Source organism: Phoxinus phoxinus, assembly GCF_949152265.1.
Source record: "Phoxinus phoxinus genome assembly, chromosome: 17".
Classification (NCBI taxonomy): domain Eukaryota; kingdom Metazoa; phylum Chordata; class Actinopteri; order Cypriniformes; family Leuciscidae; genus Phoxinus; species Phoxinus phoxinus.
Window position 1 is genome coordinate 2,475,995 of NC_136892.1, and position 16,980 is coordinate 2,492,974.

General features: G+C 39.8%; 1 protein-coding gene across 1 annotated transcript in view; it reads left to right on the forward strand.

The window, feature by feature from the left end:
* Positions 1 to 10,729, forward strand: part of pdlim4 (PDZ and LIM domain 4) — a 53,739-nt gene extending 43,010 nt beyond the window's left edge. The window contains exons 6-7 of the mRNA XM_079585046.1: positions 2,152 to 2,305; positions 9,145 to 10,729. Coding sequence (XP_079441172.1) covers positions 2,152 to 2,305; positions 9,145 to 9,349 — 359 coding nt within the window. The 3' untranslated portion in view covers positions 9,350 to 10,729. The remainder of the gene's footprint in view (positions 1 to 2,151; positions 2,306 to 9,144) is intronic.
* Positions 10,730 to 16,980: the final 6,251 nt, after the last annotated feature.

The window sequence follows — 16,980 nt, forward strand, 5'->3', positions numbered from 1 at the left end:
CACATTTGATTGAGTAACATCAGGCAGTTTTGATTTAAATGCCGTCTAATGTTGATGATCGCGTTATTTTACACACGCATCTGCTTGCATATGAGATCGCTTGTTTCTGCTTCTTCTTCACTTTGATCAGGAGATTCAGCACTCTTTCAGAAGCTGAGTAATAGCGCCCCCTACCGGATAACAGTGAAAACACGGAAAGCCCGAAATGAAGCGTTGTCTCATAAATTACGGAAAATTCTGTCAATGTCGGGGAAAGAGTTAAAGAATGAATTTAACTCTGATGAATAGGTTTGTGAGTGAATTAGTGGATGAATGAAGAAATTGGAAAGACTAAGTTAATGGGGAAGTTCTGGAGAAAAGAAGAACAGCAATTCACTTTGGGAGTCCAGTAATAGGAAGCCACAATTAAACAATTATGAAACATTATTTAGGCCAGGTGTGGTCACGTCTGCTTCTCAAACACACCTGAACAAGATCAAGGTCTTCAGAATTAATAGAAAGTCACAGGCAAGTGAAAAAACACCATGGGAAAGTGGATTTCATGATAATGTGAAAATAATGTAATGTAAAAAATAATGTACAAATATTCTTATTATGAGTGCCATTTTCTGAGGTCTCTTCTTTTGAAATCCCCCATCCTGTATGTTAATTTTTCTTCCCCGGAAGAGATGCACTTTGTCCCGGCATATCCCAAAGCAACTTTAAATAGCATTCAAAGTATATATTTGATCAGTTCCCTGGGAATGGAGGCCATGACGCCGGCGTTGCAAGCGCTATGCTCTTCTGTTTGAGCTTCAGGAAGGCTTTTGTGTTACAGATTTAATTTTCAGCATTTCAAGCAACTTGGTAGTAACATGTGCACAACACTACGACTTATCCTGGACTACGATATAATAAGTACAAACTATTTATAGCTCATTGTTTCAAAGTTTTGAAATTTTAAGTTTGCACCCCGAGATGAGTGTACATTGGATAATGTGTGCCTGATAATCACATCATCACAGCATTGATGTCACTGATTGGCTGACAGTTGTGTGACAGTCAATCATGCTTTGTGGATACTATCGAAATTACTGAGAAATGTCGTAACCGAATCACAAAATTGTCTGTGATTTTCTCTTGTAAAACATCAATGATTTCAGTGTAAACTCAAAAAAAAAAAAAAATTGTTTCTTATGTTCGATTAGAAACGATAATGTTCGATTCTTGAAAAAATAGTTATTTTTAGCCGGTTCACAGAATCAAACTGAGGCCACATTTACACATAGCCGGGTATTTAGAGAAACGAATATTTCTCCCCCTCCGTTTTCAATAATAACATCGTGCACACAACCCGCATAAATACGCCGTCGAGCGCCTTTATAACTATGCTAAACCTATAGGCGGCAGTGTAGGGAGAAGGATAAAGCCATGCAAGCCAATCAGAATCCTCAGAATCGACAAGAGAGAACCTAAAACCCCGTTTCTCCCAGTTGACACGACAACATATAACCGGCGTTTTCAGAAATCTCCACTTTGGCCGGAGTTTTTAGAAATGATCGTTTTCTGGGATAAAAACGGCGTTTTCGTGTAAATGACAGGCCAAAACGCAGAGAAATATCTGCGTTTTCCCATCGTGTAAACGGGGCCTGAATTAAACTTTAGTTCCGTGTGTGTGTGTGTGTGTGTGTGTGTGTGTTACTTCAGATGTGCGTCTTCTTGCGTCATACTAGCATTCTCCTTGCCTAATGTGTTTTCTCTCTGAATGAATGCTCACATACTGAACCAATAAGCTTGTCCAGAAATGCATGTTTCCGGTGATCCTGAAGACCTTGATGAGTTGGTGCAGGTGTGTTTCATTAGGTTGGAGGTAAACTCTGTTGGAAGGCCCTCCAGGAAGTGAGGCTATGTTCAGACTGCAGGCCAATCAGATTTTTTTCTCAAATCAGATATTTTCAGGCAGACTGTCCGCACTATTAATTCCAATAGAAGTAGTTATCTGCATGGGTTGCTTTGGTAAGGTTGTAGGCCCAAAGCGGATGCAGGAAAAATGGAGGTGCATCATTTCTGCATCAAATGTCTCTTTCAAAAGAAGAACACTTGGTTTCCAGTCTAAGATCTTATACAATAGTTGATCACTGTATCATATTCTGTGTGTTCTTTTATTTCCAGGGGTCTCACCGGTGGACAGGCATGGGGTGCGAGGCTTGCGATCCCCGGTTAAATCCCCCGTGCCGAAGCTGGGCAGCCCCATCACGGCTCCTCTGGCGCCCATGGCCGGCCTACAGAAGCTGCCTCAGTGCACGCGCTGCGGAAACGGCATCGTGTGAGTGCCATGTGTTGCTGCTTATGGGGGAATTCACTTTTATAATGTTTACTGGGGTGCATTTATAATGTTAGTGTGATTTTTACATCAAAAATTGTCATAATTTAGAAATAAAAGGCATTTTTCATACCCTGATTTTATGCTATGTTTTAAGGGGCGTGTCTCTGTGAGACGCCCACTGCTGTGATTGGCTGTGAGACTTCAGTGTAAACGCCCACTGCTGTGATTGGCTGACAGCTTTGCATATTAAATAAGTATTACATGTGGAACTTTTAGCACGTTTTTACAATTAGAGCTCTTAAAGGAGAACTCCAGCGCAAAATGAACCTTTGGTCTAATTATACATTGTTACCTAGTCAACCGTTATCTGAGATTTGTTTTCATGATTATCGAATGTAAATAGTTTTATCTCTAAAAACAGTTTAGCCTATAACGCTAGTATAACGCTAGTATATTGGGCGTAGAGTAATGACAAATACAAATCGCTTGTTAATACCACTAACAAGGCTCAAAATAGCCCCACACTAACACGGTAGCATAATGAGGGTCCCTACCTTCAAACCGAAGCATTGAGAACTTTGTCAGTGTCCAGACAGTTTAATAAGAAGATATTTTATACATACAGTCAACTTCACGTATACAAGCAGAAGCCATCTTTGAAAACAGACTCGATCAGTCAATCAACGAAACGCCGATCTAAATGCACTGGACCATATGAGATTCTACACAGTTCAGCGCATTTGGATCGGCGTTTCGTTGATTGACTGATCGAGTCTGTTTTCAAAGATGGCTTCTGCTTGTATACGTGAAGTTGACTGTATGTATAAAATATCTTCTTATTAAACTGTCTGGACACTGACAAAGTTCTCAATGCTTCGGTTTGCATGTAGGGACCCTCATTATGCTACCGTGTTAGTGTGGGGCTATTTTGATCCTTGTTAGTGGTATTAACAAGCGATTTGTATTTGTCATTACTCTATGCCCAATATACTAGCGTTATACTGTAGGCTAAACTGTTTTTAGAGATAAAACTATTTACATTCGATAATCATGAAAACAAATCTCAGATAACGGTTGACTAGGTAACAATGTGTAATTAGACCAAAGGTTCATTTTGCGCTGGAGTTCTCCTTTAAGATTTACAAATCGTGAAAAGCGTTGATTATAGCATTATAAGATTGTGATAGAGACACTATAGAGACAGAGCATAACGCGTCATAATCTGATGACCACGCCCACCGGGGGGTGGGCGGGGGGGAAAACAATCCAACCGTCTCCATTGACTTTGCATTGCGAGAGGCTCCTCCTGGTCATTTCTTGCTTCTAACTAAAGACAGAAAAATGGCTAAAAGCTGCTGTGTGACGAGGTGTCCAGCAAACAAGCTAAGAAACCCAGAAATAAGTTTTTATAAGCTGTCGACCCCAAAAAACGAGCGTTTAAGGACTTAAAAGTAGTTTTTTGTTTACACATAGTCCTACGGTTAAAAGTTTTCAACTAAAAGAAAACTTTAACCTATATTGTAAGCTTGTTGTGTATATTGCCTAATCATAAGATTGTTCCCGAAATGGTGACAACATTTTTTCGTTAAAAAGTTTTTCGTTAAACGTCATTTAAATAAACGAATATTGGAATATTAGATTTTTATGAGCCCGAATATTCGAATACAATATTTAAAATTAAAAAAAAATCCCCACAAGGCATCTTTATCGCTTAGTTGCTTGATCCAGTGTTAGCGTCACGTCTGTGTCACGAAACACACACGGGAAAAGGTAGATCCAATAGCAGTAGTTTATTGAGGGGTAATCCGTACTCACAATCCAGTCCAGGCAGAGGTCATAACCAGGGTAGCAATCAAACATAAAAATAAACAAACAACAGGAAAACAGGCTCAAAAGTACAACGGAAGTGTGGGGACAATATACAAGGACTCCGTGACAAACACTGAAACAGACATGGTATATATACACAAGTGCAAACAAGGTGACGAGAAACAGCTGAAGGCAATGAACAATCAGTGACAGACAGGATTATGGGAAATGTAGTGAAAATGCCTAGACACCGTGAAAACTGAGACCTCTAGTGTTAAACCCAGGGAACCACCAGACACTGTGACAGTCTGTTATTTTTCTACTTCTTGTCGTGTTCGAATCAGTGGGCGGGGCTACTGAACTTTAGGGTTAGTGATGTCACCAACCCAGGAAGAAGCTCGTTGTAGTCCGTTTGTTGTAGTCCTTAAAAATCGATTTCTGTAAAAGCAAATATCTCCCTCTGCATTGAACTTTGAGCGTTGCAGATGTTGTTTATGATCAAACAGCAACATTACACACTAACTACAGTTAGAAAAGTGAATTCATAATCAACCACACCTTTAAGAATGTTTAAATATACAGCAATATTTGCCCCTAAATGAACATCAAGACACTAGATGGTATTGAATAGACTTAAAGGATTAGCTCACTTTTTTTTTTAAATTTGCTGATAATTTACTCACCCCGATGTCATCAAGATGTCCATGTCTTTCTTTCTTCAGTCGAAAAGAAATTACGGTTTTTGATGAAAACATTTCTCCATATAATGGACGTCAATGGGCCCCAAACGGGTCAAGGTCCAGATGACAGTGTCAGCGCCGCTTCAACGGGCTTTAAACGACACCAGACGATGAATACGGGTCTTATCTAGCGAAACCATCGTCATTTCAAAAATAAATAAAAAAGTTTTATAAGCACAAACGCTCGCCTTGCTCTGTTCTGTGATGCGCGTTCCTGACGTCACGTAATACGCAATTACGTTGAAAAGGTCTCGCTTCTATGAAAAGTCCAAAATTTCTGTCCAGACTAATTTTTTTTTTTGCCTTTTTAATATTACAACACCCAGGATACGCACACGAAATAGGCATTTTAAACGATAAACTGACACAAAGACATTTGAATATGTGTGTATGGTCCTCCTTCCGCACATGTGTAAACACCAACTCGTCAAGCGTGACCTTTTCAGCGTAACTGCGTATCACGTGACGTCACGAACGCGCATCACAGAACAGAGCAAGGCGAGCGTTTGTGCTTATAAAACTTAAACTTTTTTATTTATTTTTTAAATGACGATGGTTTCGCTAGATAAGACCCGTATTCATCGTCTGGTGTCGTTTAAAGCCCGTTGAAGCGGCGCTGACACTGTCATCTGGACCTTGAGCCGTTTGGGGCCCATTGACGTCCATTATATGGAGAAATGTGTTCATCAAAAACCTTCATTTCTTTTCGACTGAAGAAAGAAAGACATGGACATCTTGATGACATCGGGGTGAGTAAATTATCAGCAAAAGTTTTTTTTAAAGTGAACTAATCCTTTAAGAAGCCAGTGTATGTCTGGTTTATTATCTTTGAACATAAGCCTGTAAGTCGTGCCTTCAGTAGATGAATGACTTTAACAGTGACGTGTGGATTGAATACGTGATGGTTAAATGAAGCCGGGCCTGCTGGAGCATGTGGCACAGGTGTTCCCGATGATCATGATACTGTAGTCACTCTTCTGCTGTTGGCACTTTCCCACAGGAACATCAGCAAACAGTGATGTCATGTGATAAGAGCAGTTCCACCGAAGAAGGAAACAATGCGCCTATTGTAAATGCTGTTGATAGATATTATAGCCTTCAAATATGTACCTGTTCATAGAGATGTGAATAGGAAGTGAATTAGTGATAAGAGATTAGCCAATCAGCCGACAGGTGTGCATCAAAGACATTTGTGCTCTGTGTTTTATATCATGGTTGGGTCATGTCAATTCAGATTTTTTTTTCAGCCCATTTATGAAAGGAATTTATTGTTTGCTCGTTTACTGACTAAACATTAATGCTAATCCTACTTTAGCAATTGTTGACCACTGTTTTTATCATACAAGCCTTTTCAAAAGCTTTTAAAAGTGTAGTATTAGGATAGTTGTTCAAAAACCATAGATGTTTTTTCACTTTAAAATAACGGTCCAGATCACTAGTAGTTCCTAAAGAGTGACTGGGTAACACTTGAGGAATTAACAATGCATTTTAGACTATATTGAGGGTCAAAAAAAGACAGTTACGCACATCTCAGACACGTTAATGTTGTGATTATTACTTAATTCGTAATTCTTTATCATTTGTCGTAGTTAGTTGAAAGTTATTAAAGTCCCCCTGTGGTGAAAATCCAGCTTTTAATGTTGTTTATATTAGAGAGGCACAGATTACAATTTTCAAGGCCGATTCCGATATCCGATTTTTCATTGAGTTTGAGCTGCCGATATAGCCTACATCAAGATGTTAAGTCTGGCCACTCACCATTGGCAGGGTTCAATCCGAGGAGCGGGATAAACGATTGTCTTTCAAATTCCCTCTGCACGCAATAGGATAGCGCTACAACCAACCAGAGCAACGAAGCGGCAAAGATCCGGTCCGGCAAATCACCGAACACTTCTTCCTTTTTTAAGAATGACTTAAGTGCCGTTCTTTGCTCTTTTCTCAAATAAAAACTTAAGTCCTCCAGAGTCGCGGCCAAAGCCGATTCGAAAGACCGCTGTTCTCCATCCGCAGCCGCCATCTTTGTTTTCAAGTGGCAGCCGTCGCAACTCTGTCGTCATATGTTAAGCCCGCCCCGCCTACTCTATACACGACGTGATTGGCCTGACCCAATTTAGGTTTTTGCAGCTCGAAAGTCAATGGAGAGTTGCTAGACTGCCCTGCTGCAGAATACATTTAGCTGCCGCTAGGGGGCGTCTAGATTTCTAGGCTACTGCCGATACTGATTTTAGCTATTTTATTTTTTCTAACCACTTTACAGCACACACAAATATTTATTTTCTATATTTTTTTTATTTATTATAAAACACCATATAGGCTACTTTTACCCAAACTGAATAATAAAAACAAGTTTAAATGGGTAAATTTTCTATAAATATTTTTGAGTCTTCGTTTTCTTTGACATTTTGTTTGGGCACTTTTTGGGTCTCATTCATGAAACACGAGCAGAACTAATGTTTGTGTAAATCGTGTGTAAAGTGGTTCTGGCGTAAATTTTCGGATTCATTAAAATGTTAGTATTTTCCAAATGTTAGTTGGTACGAAATAAATCTCCACCTGCTCCCAGCCACGCGTAAATATGCGTTTAACATCCGAACGTTTTGCTCATTAACAAGGCTGCATTTTAATTCCCCTTAATCGGGTACATATTTACACAGCATTTTGAAAAAATATTATATATAGTAATTACATTCGGTTTTTCTTTTTACTTTTATTATGCGAGCCAGTGATAGCATCTGCAAACGGAAAACTTTAATCAAATAATTAATTGCTTTCAATAGGGCTGGGCTATATTTTTTCGAAGTGAACTAATTAGTTCTTTGCAGTCGCTTCATGTCGAACCATTTTCTCTTCACTTCTGGGACTGTTCGATTAACAGATGAAACTCCAGTAACTGCGTCTGTAATATCTGCCAAGCTTCCTTTTTTTAGGACCTGATACGCCACTATGTACGCTTGAAAATAAAATGTGGCGTTTTGAATGAACTTCTGATAATAAAATATTATCTGATAATGAGAAATTTTTCTTTTTCATTCGCTTTTGAGAAGACATGTTGAAATCCTTAGTTTGGTGTCATAATATGATGCCCATATATGGTTGTCAGTCGGATTTAATGGGCGGGGTTTATGGTAATTGAGAATAAGCGTACACGCGCGTGCGTCCCATTTACGACTGATTGGAATTGATTAACACACACACACATTTCACTATCACATCTGACGTTTACGAAATATTTGTGAATCAGGAGAAGAGTTTTCGGGAAGGTCTCTTTACGCGCAGATCACTCACATATTTACTCGTATATTTACGAATGTTTCATGAATGAGACCCTTTGTGTGAAATCATATTTATTTTGTCCATCAAAAGTGTGCCTTCACTTTAATTGAGTGTGAGCAGCGCAGCAAAAATACTCTGCGGCGAAACCGCAACGCTCCTGCTTGCGGTGTGAACGCACTCATTGATTAACATGTACGGCGGATAAAATACGCGTTGCTCGTGCTAGCGGTATGAAACGGCCATAATTCACGAGGTTTCCTACATGTGCGTTCCGTGTGCACGTGTGATGCTCATGTTGTGCAATGTTAATCATGCGGTGCCCGAGTGCATTGACCGGCATAAAATCGGCATATATCAGACTGACCGGCCGGTCGCCGCTCACGTGAAAATCCTCCAATTCCGATCACCAGCCGATCAATCGGTGCATCTCTAGTTTATGTGTCTATGTGGTGTTTTTAATCTGCTTTAACACACACCATGTGTAAGTTCATAAGTCGACAGCATTGCTGAGTATTTTCTGCTTAAAACTGCAGTGAACCAAAGACAGTCTCAAACACACGGGTTGAAATCGCTGGTGTTTCTGACGTCACACATTACCTTGTAACCAATCAGATCAACGTGTGATCGTCAACCAGTGGATCTCTGAGTGAGTGAGTGAGTGGAGGCGGGGCTCATTTGCATATTCATAGAACCACGCATACTAAATGAGGCAAAGGTGTCGAGTTACATTCAAGATATTTTAAGACAAAAAACAATTAAAGGAAAAAAAACTTTTAAATATGTAATTTTGCTTGAAGGGATGAAATTGTCTACAGCGGGACTTTAAATGGAACCTTTTGCTGAAAATGGCATAAAACATTTTTCGAAACCAACATAAATACAAATAGTACATTTCTTTTTTGGTATAAAGATTAGTCCTTTTCTTTCTCCTGGACCATTGACCCAATCACAAAATGAAGTGACAATAAAAGTAACAATAAATGTAATTTAACAAGTGTCTTAACTGTTTTAACACAGGGGGACGATCGTGAAGGCCAGAGACAAGCTGTACCATCCCGACTGCTTCATGTGTGACGACTGCGGGCTGAACCTCAAGCAGAGAGGATACTTCTTCATCGATGAGAGTCTGTACTGTGAGACTCACGCCAAGGCTCGTGTTCAGCCTCCCGAGGGCTATGACGTGGTGGCCGTCTATCCCAACTCCAAAGTGGAGCTGGTCTAAGCACACACACACTCACACACACACACACACACACACACACAGGTTTCGTTGAGGATTCAGCTTGGCAACGTGGAAATGAGAATAACAAACTCTTTTTTCAGTCCCTGCTCGCCTTCACCCTGGACTCACGCTCTGTAGTCTGCTAACCTCGTACTGACATCTTGCCCTTCTAACAATCCGACGGAGCAGTTCTGGTGTTGCTTTAAGAAGAGAGTTTGACGTGTGAGATAACCGAACGGCCCAGACGAACATCTGTTCACCGAGATCCCAGTGGCACACCAGCGGTTTATTTCTCTGAACGCTGCGGTGAACTTGAGGTGCTCAAAACGGCCACGAAGAATGTCTCAAGCCATGTGGAAAATGGAAACGGTATTCATTTATTCGGAGCGTTTGGGACGCTGTGTTTATTCTTGGGCTGAGAAGCCGAGCTGTGTGTGTGTTTCTCGATGAGCAAGCCTCCATCACCACCACGGCCAGCTTTATCTGAAGAAAATGAGTGCAGGAATGGAAAAATCTGATTGCCGTTGAGCAGATTTAAGGTCCTTGCACACCGAGTCCGATCTTTCGTAAATGTAATACATGTACACATATGAAATATACATATATGAAATATATCCACATATATAAAATATATATGCCCATATATAAAACCTATTAGAAAATGGAACAATTGACATATAAAACCAGCCCATATATTTGATGTATGTATAATAGTGTTTTTTATATACATGTCACATATATAATTATCAGTTTTCAAATAGAATTTGTGTAGTATTTGTTTTGTTTTCATGAGCTGGTCAAGAAGAGGTAAAATAATAATAAATAATACATTTTATTTATAAAAGATTCGAAAATGAGATAGAAATTGAAATGAAATATGGATATGTAGACTTGATCTGTAGACTTGAAATAAATAGTTAAATAGTAAATAGTTTGGCATATATAAATTAAACATATCGGTGACATATATGGTGAAAACATACAGTATTATATAAATAATAATCATATACATCATATTAATATATGTCAATATACTCATTTAATATGGAAAATTTATATATGTTAAAAACCTATATCAACATATATGTAGAGATATATATATGTGATAGCAATATATAGTCTTATATTAAGCATATATGACGGCGTCACGATATAGGGACATATATGTCATATATTACATTTCCGTATGGGCGTCACGCACTGAGTCCGATGCGTCGTAATTAATCCGTTGTGAAAACATTCGTAAAACAATACAAAATGGAGTTTAAAGCAGTGAGGATCATTTAGTTCTTAAAAATACAAAATCACTCTAAACTGTAATGTGGACTCGTGCATTTTCTGTGAAGCTGCTTTAAAATGATGTGTGTGTTGTGAAAAGCGCTATACAAATAAATATGAATTTAATTCAAATGAAAAAATTAATTACAATTGACCCTTCGCTAAGCCCCGCCCTCCTTAGTTACTGTTGCTACGCTTGGCAAGCTTCCGTGCCTGGCACGTCTATTACAGTGTGTGTGACCGGTGTCAGACATTCCCAAGGAGATAATTGGTCATTTTTGGCGAACAGGTGAAATATCTGAGAGAGCGAGACAGAAGGGACTGCAGTGTGCATTCCAGGGATATATCCACAACCGATTAGAGAATAATTTCATCAAAATTGAAGCTAAAGCCTATAGTCCCAGTGCAAGCAGCAGCGCCTCATACGCCGACCATTCACATGGCAAACACACACATTGAGGAACAGCTGTTCATGCACAGCAGGGAAAGTGACATGTGAAAATAAATTATAATCTAATAATTATAAATCAAACAGCTTATCCATAAATCTAGTGGAATAACACTAACAGCGGGAGAGCCGCGATCGGATTGGGGTAACGTAACCTTAAAGTTACTCAGGCCGTCGATTAACAAAATGCTTAAATATATTTTAAAATATGTCAGTGAGCCTCCGTCTTGCCTTTAATCGTCTTATTTTACGTTCAAATATATGCATTATGAACAAAGAACCGTCATTATTTCCAAGCAATATTAGGTTAGGTGTTTTTGTTAATCCAGTCGATGTTTAGTTGTGAACGGTGGCGTCCCACACCGCTTGATCCACACGCAGCATTTCTCCCCTCGGCTTTTAGGTTTCGTAAGGAAAAAAAACACATCTCCCGCACCTAGTTACGGTTGCTAAGCCACGATTGGCCTGTGGCGGTTTTCGGGCGTGGCTTAGCGAAGGGTCAATAGGTCGTTTCACGTGACGTCATGCTGCTGCATCACGAGAGCGCGAAATTCAGATGGAGGACAGGAAGTGAGATCTGAGGATCTGCCGACTGAAAAAACGCCAATGTTTTGTGTAGTTTACGGCTGCTCCAATCCTTCTAATCGAGGAAAGGGAAAGAGTTTTTACAGAGTACCGAAGATTGTCACTGATAAAGGTGATAAATGTAAAAAGCTCAAAGAACAACGCCGTAAAAAATAGATTTTTAAAGGGATAGTTCACTTTGAAATTAAATGTTGGTGTGTTTTATCTTACCTGAAGTGCATCAAGATGTCGGTGTCTTTGTCTCCACAGTAGTTTCAATTTTGATATTTTTAGGTCAAACCGTTCTTGTCTGACAGTCATATCATGCAGGTCCACGGTCACTGTCTCAAAGAGCATACACAGAGTCCAAATTAAACAATTCCCCATCGTCCAAATTAAACAATTCCCCATCGTAAGTGCACATTGATGGCCTAAGACACGAAACAAGCGGTTTGTGTGAGAAAACGAACGGTATTTATATAGTTTTTACCTCTTGTAACACAGCCAAGACCAAGTGATCTGAGGGCGCGAGCGCTTCCTTCTGTGTGACGTGTACGCAGACTGGTGCATAGATATATATACACTAGATGTCGCCTTGGCTACGGCAGTTCATTGGAACGAATGTCTTTAATGCGAAATCTAGTGTATATATATATCTATGCACCAGTCTGCGCTCGCGCCCTCAGATCACTTGGACGTGGCTGTATTACAAGAGATAAAAACGATATAAATACTGTTGGTTTTCTCACACAAACCGCTTGTTTCGTGTCTTAGGCCATCAATGTGTACGTACGATGGGGAATTGTTTAATTTGGACTCTGTGCGTGCTCTTTGAGACAGTGACCATAGACCTGCATGATATGACTGTCAGACAAGAACGGTTTGACCTAAAAATATCAAAATTGAAACTACTGCGGAGACAAAGACACCGACATCTTGGATGCCCTTGAGGTAAGATAAAACATACCAACATTTAATTTCAAAGTGAACTATCCCTTTAACGTACGTCTGCGGTCGGGAGGTTGTCGTTAAATGCTCATTTACTTAGTAATGATTATTAAGTTACCGGTAGTCTAATATGGACTTCATTGGTACCGTTTGGTACCGAGGTTGTGGACCCACCCGCTGACAAAAAAGTTGTACGCCTCCAGACTTTTATATGCCTTCATTTGCTGAGTCTGGTGTAGTACGATGTCTGAAGGACCAGATAGTTGGTGATGTCAACAGCCTCCACTGTCGGCTCATTCATAAACTCACTCATCTTCATGAGGAACGGGTCACGTCCAACATATCTGTTTACTAATTCGTTGTATCTATTTCTTGAAATTGGTTCTAAATTCGTACAATACGGACTCTCCGCAACGGTTTCCTCCATAGACATATTCTCAATGTTTACTTCCTGCCCTCCATCTGAAATCGCCCCGCCTTCGCGCGTCATCATAATCACGTGACTGACACCCAGCTATTGGGTCTATCATCCAATCCTGAGATTGCGTAGAGAGATTATCCCAATGACTCAAAGTTTACCTCAGGATGGCTCAGTTTGATGCTTTGCTAGCGATACTGGAGCCACGTTCTTAAAAAGAAGAAGAACACCGATTTACAAGAACCAATAGAACAGTTCTGGATTTTGGTGTTCGCTTGTATGGTGGCTCTGAGTTGTCAAAACGCCTCTCAAAATGTTCGCTATGGATGAGAAAAACGAATTTCCTCATGACGGACGAAAGTTTCGGTGTGTAATCTGATTGACACAACGTGAGCTCGTATTTATTTTTTAACGTGCACAAATTCCAGACGACAGATTTCGGACTCGGTGTGCAAGGACCTTCAAGCTTGACACATGTAATATGAAAGTATGTGAATGGATTTGACATGTAATTGCTTTCCTAAAACTAGCAAAACACTATTTCTATTGCAACTGTGCATGGCGTTCTCAGAAAAAAGCTTCTACGGATGGTTTTCTCATTCACATCAACTACCATCACAGTGAAGCAACACCTTAATATCTCCTTTCACATGTTTAGTGAATTCATCATGTGTTCTGTGTTTAAAGCTAGCCTCCTGAAAACATTTGGTTTAATAGCACAGACATTTCTATGTGACTCGAGTACTGATGTGTGTGATGTAAACGCATGTACAAAAGCAGAGTTGAAATGTGTTGGCCAAGCGTTTGCATATTTGAGTACATTATGTGATTTAAACTAGATTTTAGTTTTTTGATTGTGTGGATGACTTCTTCATGTAAAACAAAACCAGAATAGTAAAGTAGATATGCTTTTATTTTTTGTCTTTTCTTAATCTGGTGATGCTTTTGTAAATTCTGTAAAGAAAAAAAAAAGAAAAAAGGAGAAATGTTTGTTTTTCTAGTTTCTAATGAATGATATATACGTGTGTGTGTGGGTTTTGTTGTATTAAGAGTCTTCTGTAAATAATTTGAATGCTAACAGATCATCTTTAAACATAATAACAGCAGAAACGGAAAGGATTTCTTTCTTTTTTACCAAGAACTTAATTTTCATTCCAAACTCTTTCTTCCGTGGAAAACACAGAAATAACGCTCATGCTGGACAGCTTCCAAACAACAGCATGAAAGTATTATAAAAGTAGTCCGCAAGACTGCAAGTCTTCTGAAGCCATGTGATAACGTTGAGGAGCCAATATTGTGTTGGGGTCAGTACTTCTGAAGTATAATCTCTCATGTAGGGCCACATATGTGCATGCAGAGTTTTGACACTGATGTGTTTTGGAAAAACTACAGGTTTTGGTTATATTTATTGGTCAAATTAATTTATATGCAAATTTGCCAAAAAGCAACAATTTTGAGGGGTCCTATTACACGCTTTTACGAAGTCTTGTGTTTTTGGTGTGGACCAGAATATGCTTTCATGCTTGGTTGTTCAAAAAACCCGATATTCTTCACGTTTTACATTATTACAGCTCCTCTCTCCCCAGTCTGGTCGGACCAGAGACTGTAAAATGACTGTAAAAGATCTTAATATCATTTAAACGGACGAGTTATCAAAATAATTCCCCCCTCACAGTCGTCACGAAGGGCAAAATTAGCTATAGATTAACTATATGAGAGTTGCGTAAGTTGTGCTTTAGGCATAAGTAGACTGTTCGTTTGGCCGCAAGCTAGAATTTAACTTTGTAACGTGTTAAATATTAATATTTTTCTTACACATTTTTATTAACCCGCCAGAGCCGTGAGTTCGTTTATCATGGATAGATGCACTTTTATGATGGATAGATGCACTTTTATGAGCTTTTGGAAAACTTAGTTTGCATGTGAACTGAAAAAGTTTTAGGCAGCCGACGTCACAGTATGCGACAGAACTTGCACCTGCGTCAAAAGTGTGACTTATGTTTACATTTTCATTTGGCTGTGGAGATCGTGGATGCGTTCAGAGTAGCAGTCGCATTTATGTTGGTGCGAACCCTTTTCGTCTGTTTGCATTTGCAAATACAGCTGCTCTATCATGTCGAGGAGAAGAGACGAACGAGCGCTATTTTCGGGATGCTGATTGGCTAACGTGGGCTTGAGCGTCTCGTTACACTGCCACCTACAGGTTTGGCAAGCTCTAGACGGCATGTACACACGGGTTCATGTAAACGAACACTTCTCTGAAAACTGACAGGTGTGCACGATGTTATTTTTGAAAACGGAGAGGGTGAAATGTCCGTTTATGAAAATAGCCGGCCGCGTGTACACGTAGCCATACACCAAGGGTTAGCAAATCTGAAGAGGTTCCCAGGAAAGAGTGCAGATCCATGTTCCTTCCAGCCTTAATCAAACACACCTGAACAAGCTCGCCGAGGCCTTCGGGATCTCTGGAAAGCTACAGGCAGGGGAGTTTGATCAGGGCTGAGATTGTTACATAAACTCACATGTAAAACACTGGTGTCATATTACCATACGCAGTTTTCCTTCTGTCACAGCAAGCCGTGTGCTTTTGCTCATCAGACACGCTCTACAAAACTGACCAGCATTAAAGTCTTTCTCTGCTTTCTCTTGCTTCCTCAAAGCTCCTCTCTTGCGGAGGTTTCCCCAGCTGAGAAGTTTGCATGTAAATGAGCGGGTTTGTGATTTCAGCTGTCGAGGTCAAACTGCAGATCTGATGCACGCACGGCTCACGCTTTCCTAATCACAACCAGCACTACTTCTGCTCTTCACATTCCTCCTCTTCTCGGACTCGATCCCGCACAATCTCCGCCCACAGCGTCTGACACACACACTGCTTTATATATCCGAGTCTACAGTTCTGCCAAACACAAGTTGGATCATTCTAAAAAAATATTGTGGATTGTGTTGGTGCTTCACACTAAGGCCCTGTTTACACGAGAACGCTCGCGGATGAAAACATAAAAATATTTTATCGGATGTGCCTTTCGTTTACACGGCGACGGCGTTTTTTGGGGCTTAAAAACGCAAAAAAGTGAAACCCCCCTCCAGAGTGGAAATCTTAAAATCGCTCCACCGTCGCGTTCCCGTCTAAAGGGTAAACACGGTAAAGAAACGCAAAAGTCTGCTAGACGGTGAAGGCGTCGCGTACGCGTTTACGTCACAGGCATGCGCTAGTCCAGGAAAATAACAAAACATTATCAAACTAAAATATAGCATTAATTTCATTGACAAAAAAAATAATTCTGAGCGACACGTGAAGAGCACCGAGGGTTAAAGCAGCAGCTTTACCGTATTAAACATGAACAACTGTGTCAGCGTCTCTTTCACTGTCAGTGCTTCACATCGCCACCTAGCCGCCTGGAGTGCACACTACATCCAATCTCACACACTTTTGCGTCACCATATGCACACAGATTTCCCCCTGTAACGCTCGTCTAAACGCAGAATAAAAAGTGATAACGCAACGCCACTTTTGCGTTTTCTCTTCAGATCGTTTCCGTGTAAACACAGCCTGAGACTTTTTCTACTCATCACTTAGTGCTTTAATATATAATTCAATTGGAAATATCAGATGGGTTTCCGCCAATGAATAATGTTATTTTATTTTTATTATAAACACATATTAATCTGTCAAATAACTTTTAAAGTGATATAATCTATCATGCATTGATCGAGTCGCTTCATAAATTGAGGTTAATCCACTGGTTTACTTTAATAATGTCTTTACTAGCTTTCTGGGGCTTCAAAGTGGTAGTTGGTGTCAATGGAGGGACAGAAACCTCTCAGATTTCATTAAAAATATCTTCATTTGTGTTCAGAAGATGAGCGAAAGTCTTGAAACGACATGAGGGTGAGTCATTAATTATTCATTTTTGGGTGAACTATTTGTTACATGGTTAGTTCACCCAAAGATTTTAATTCTCTCATCATTTTCTA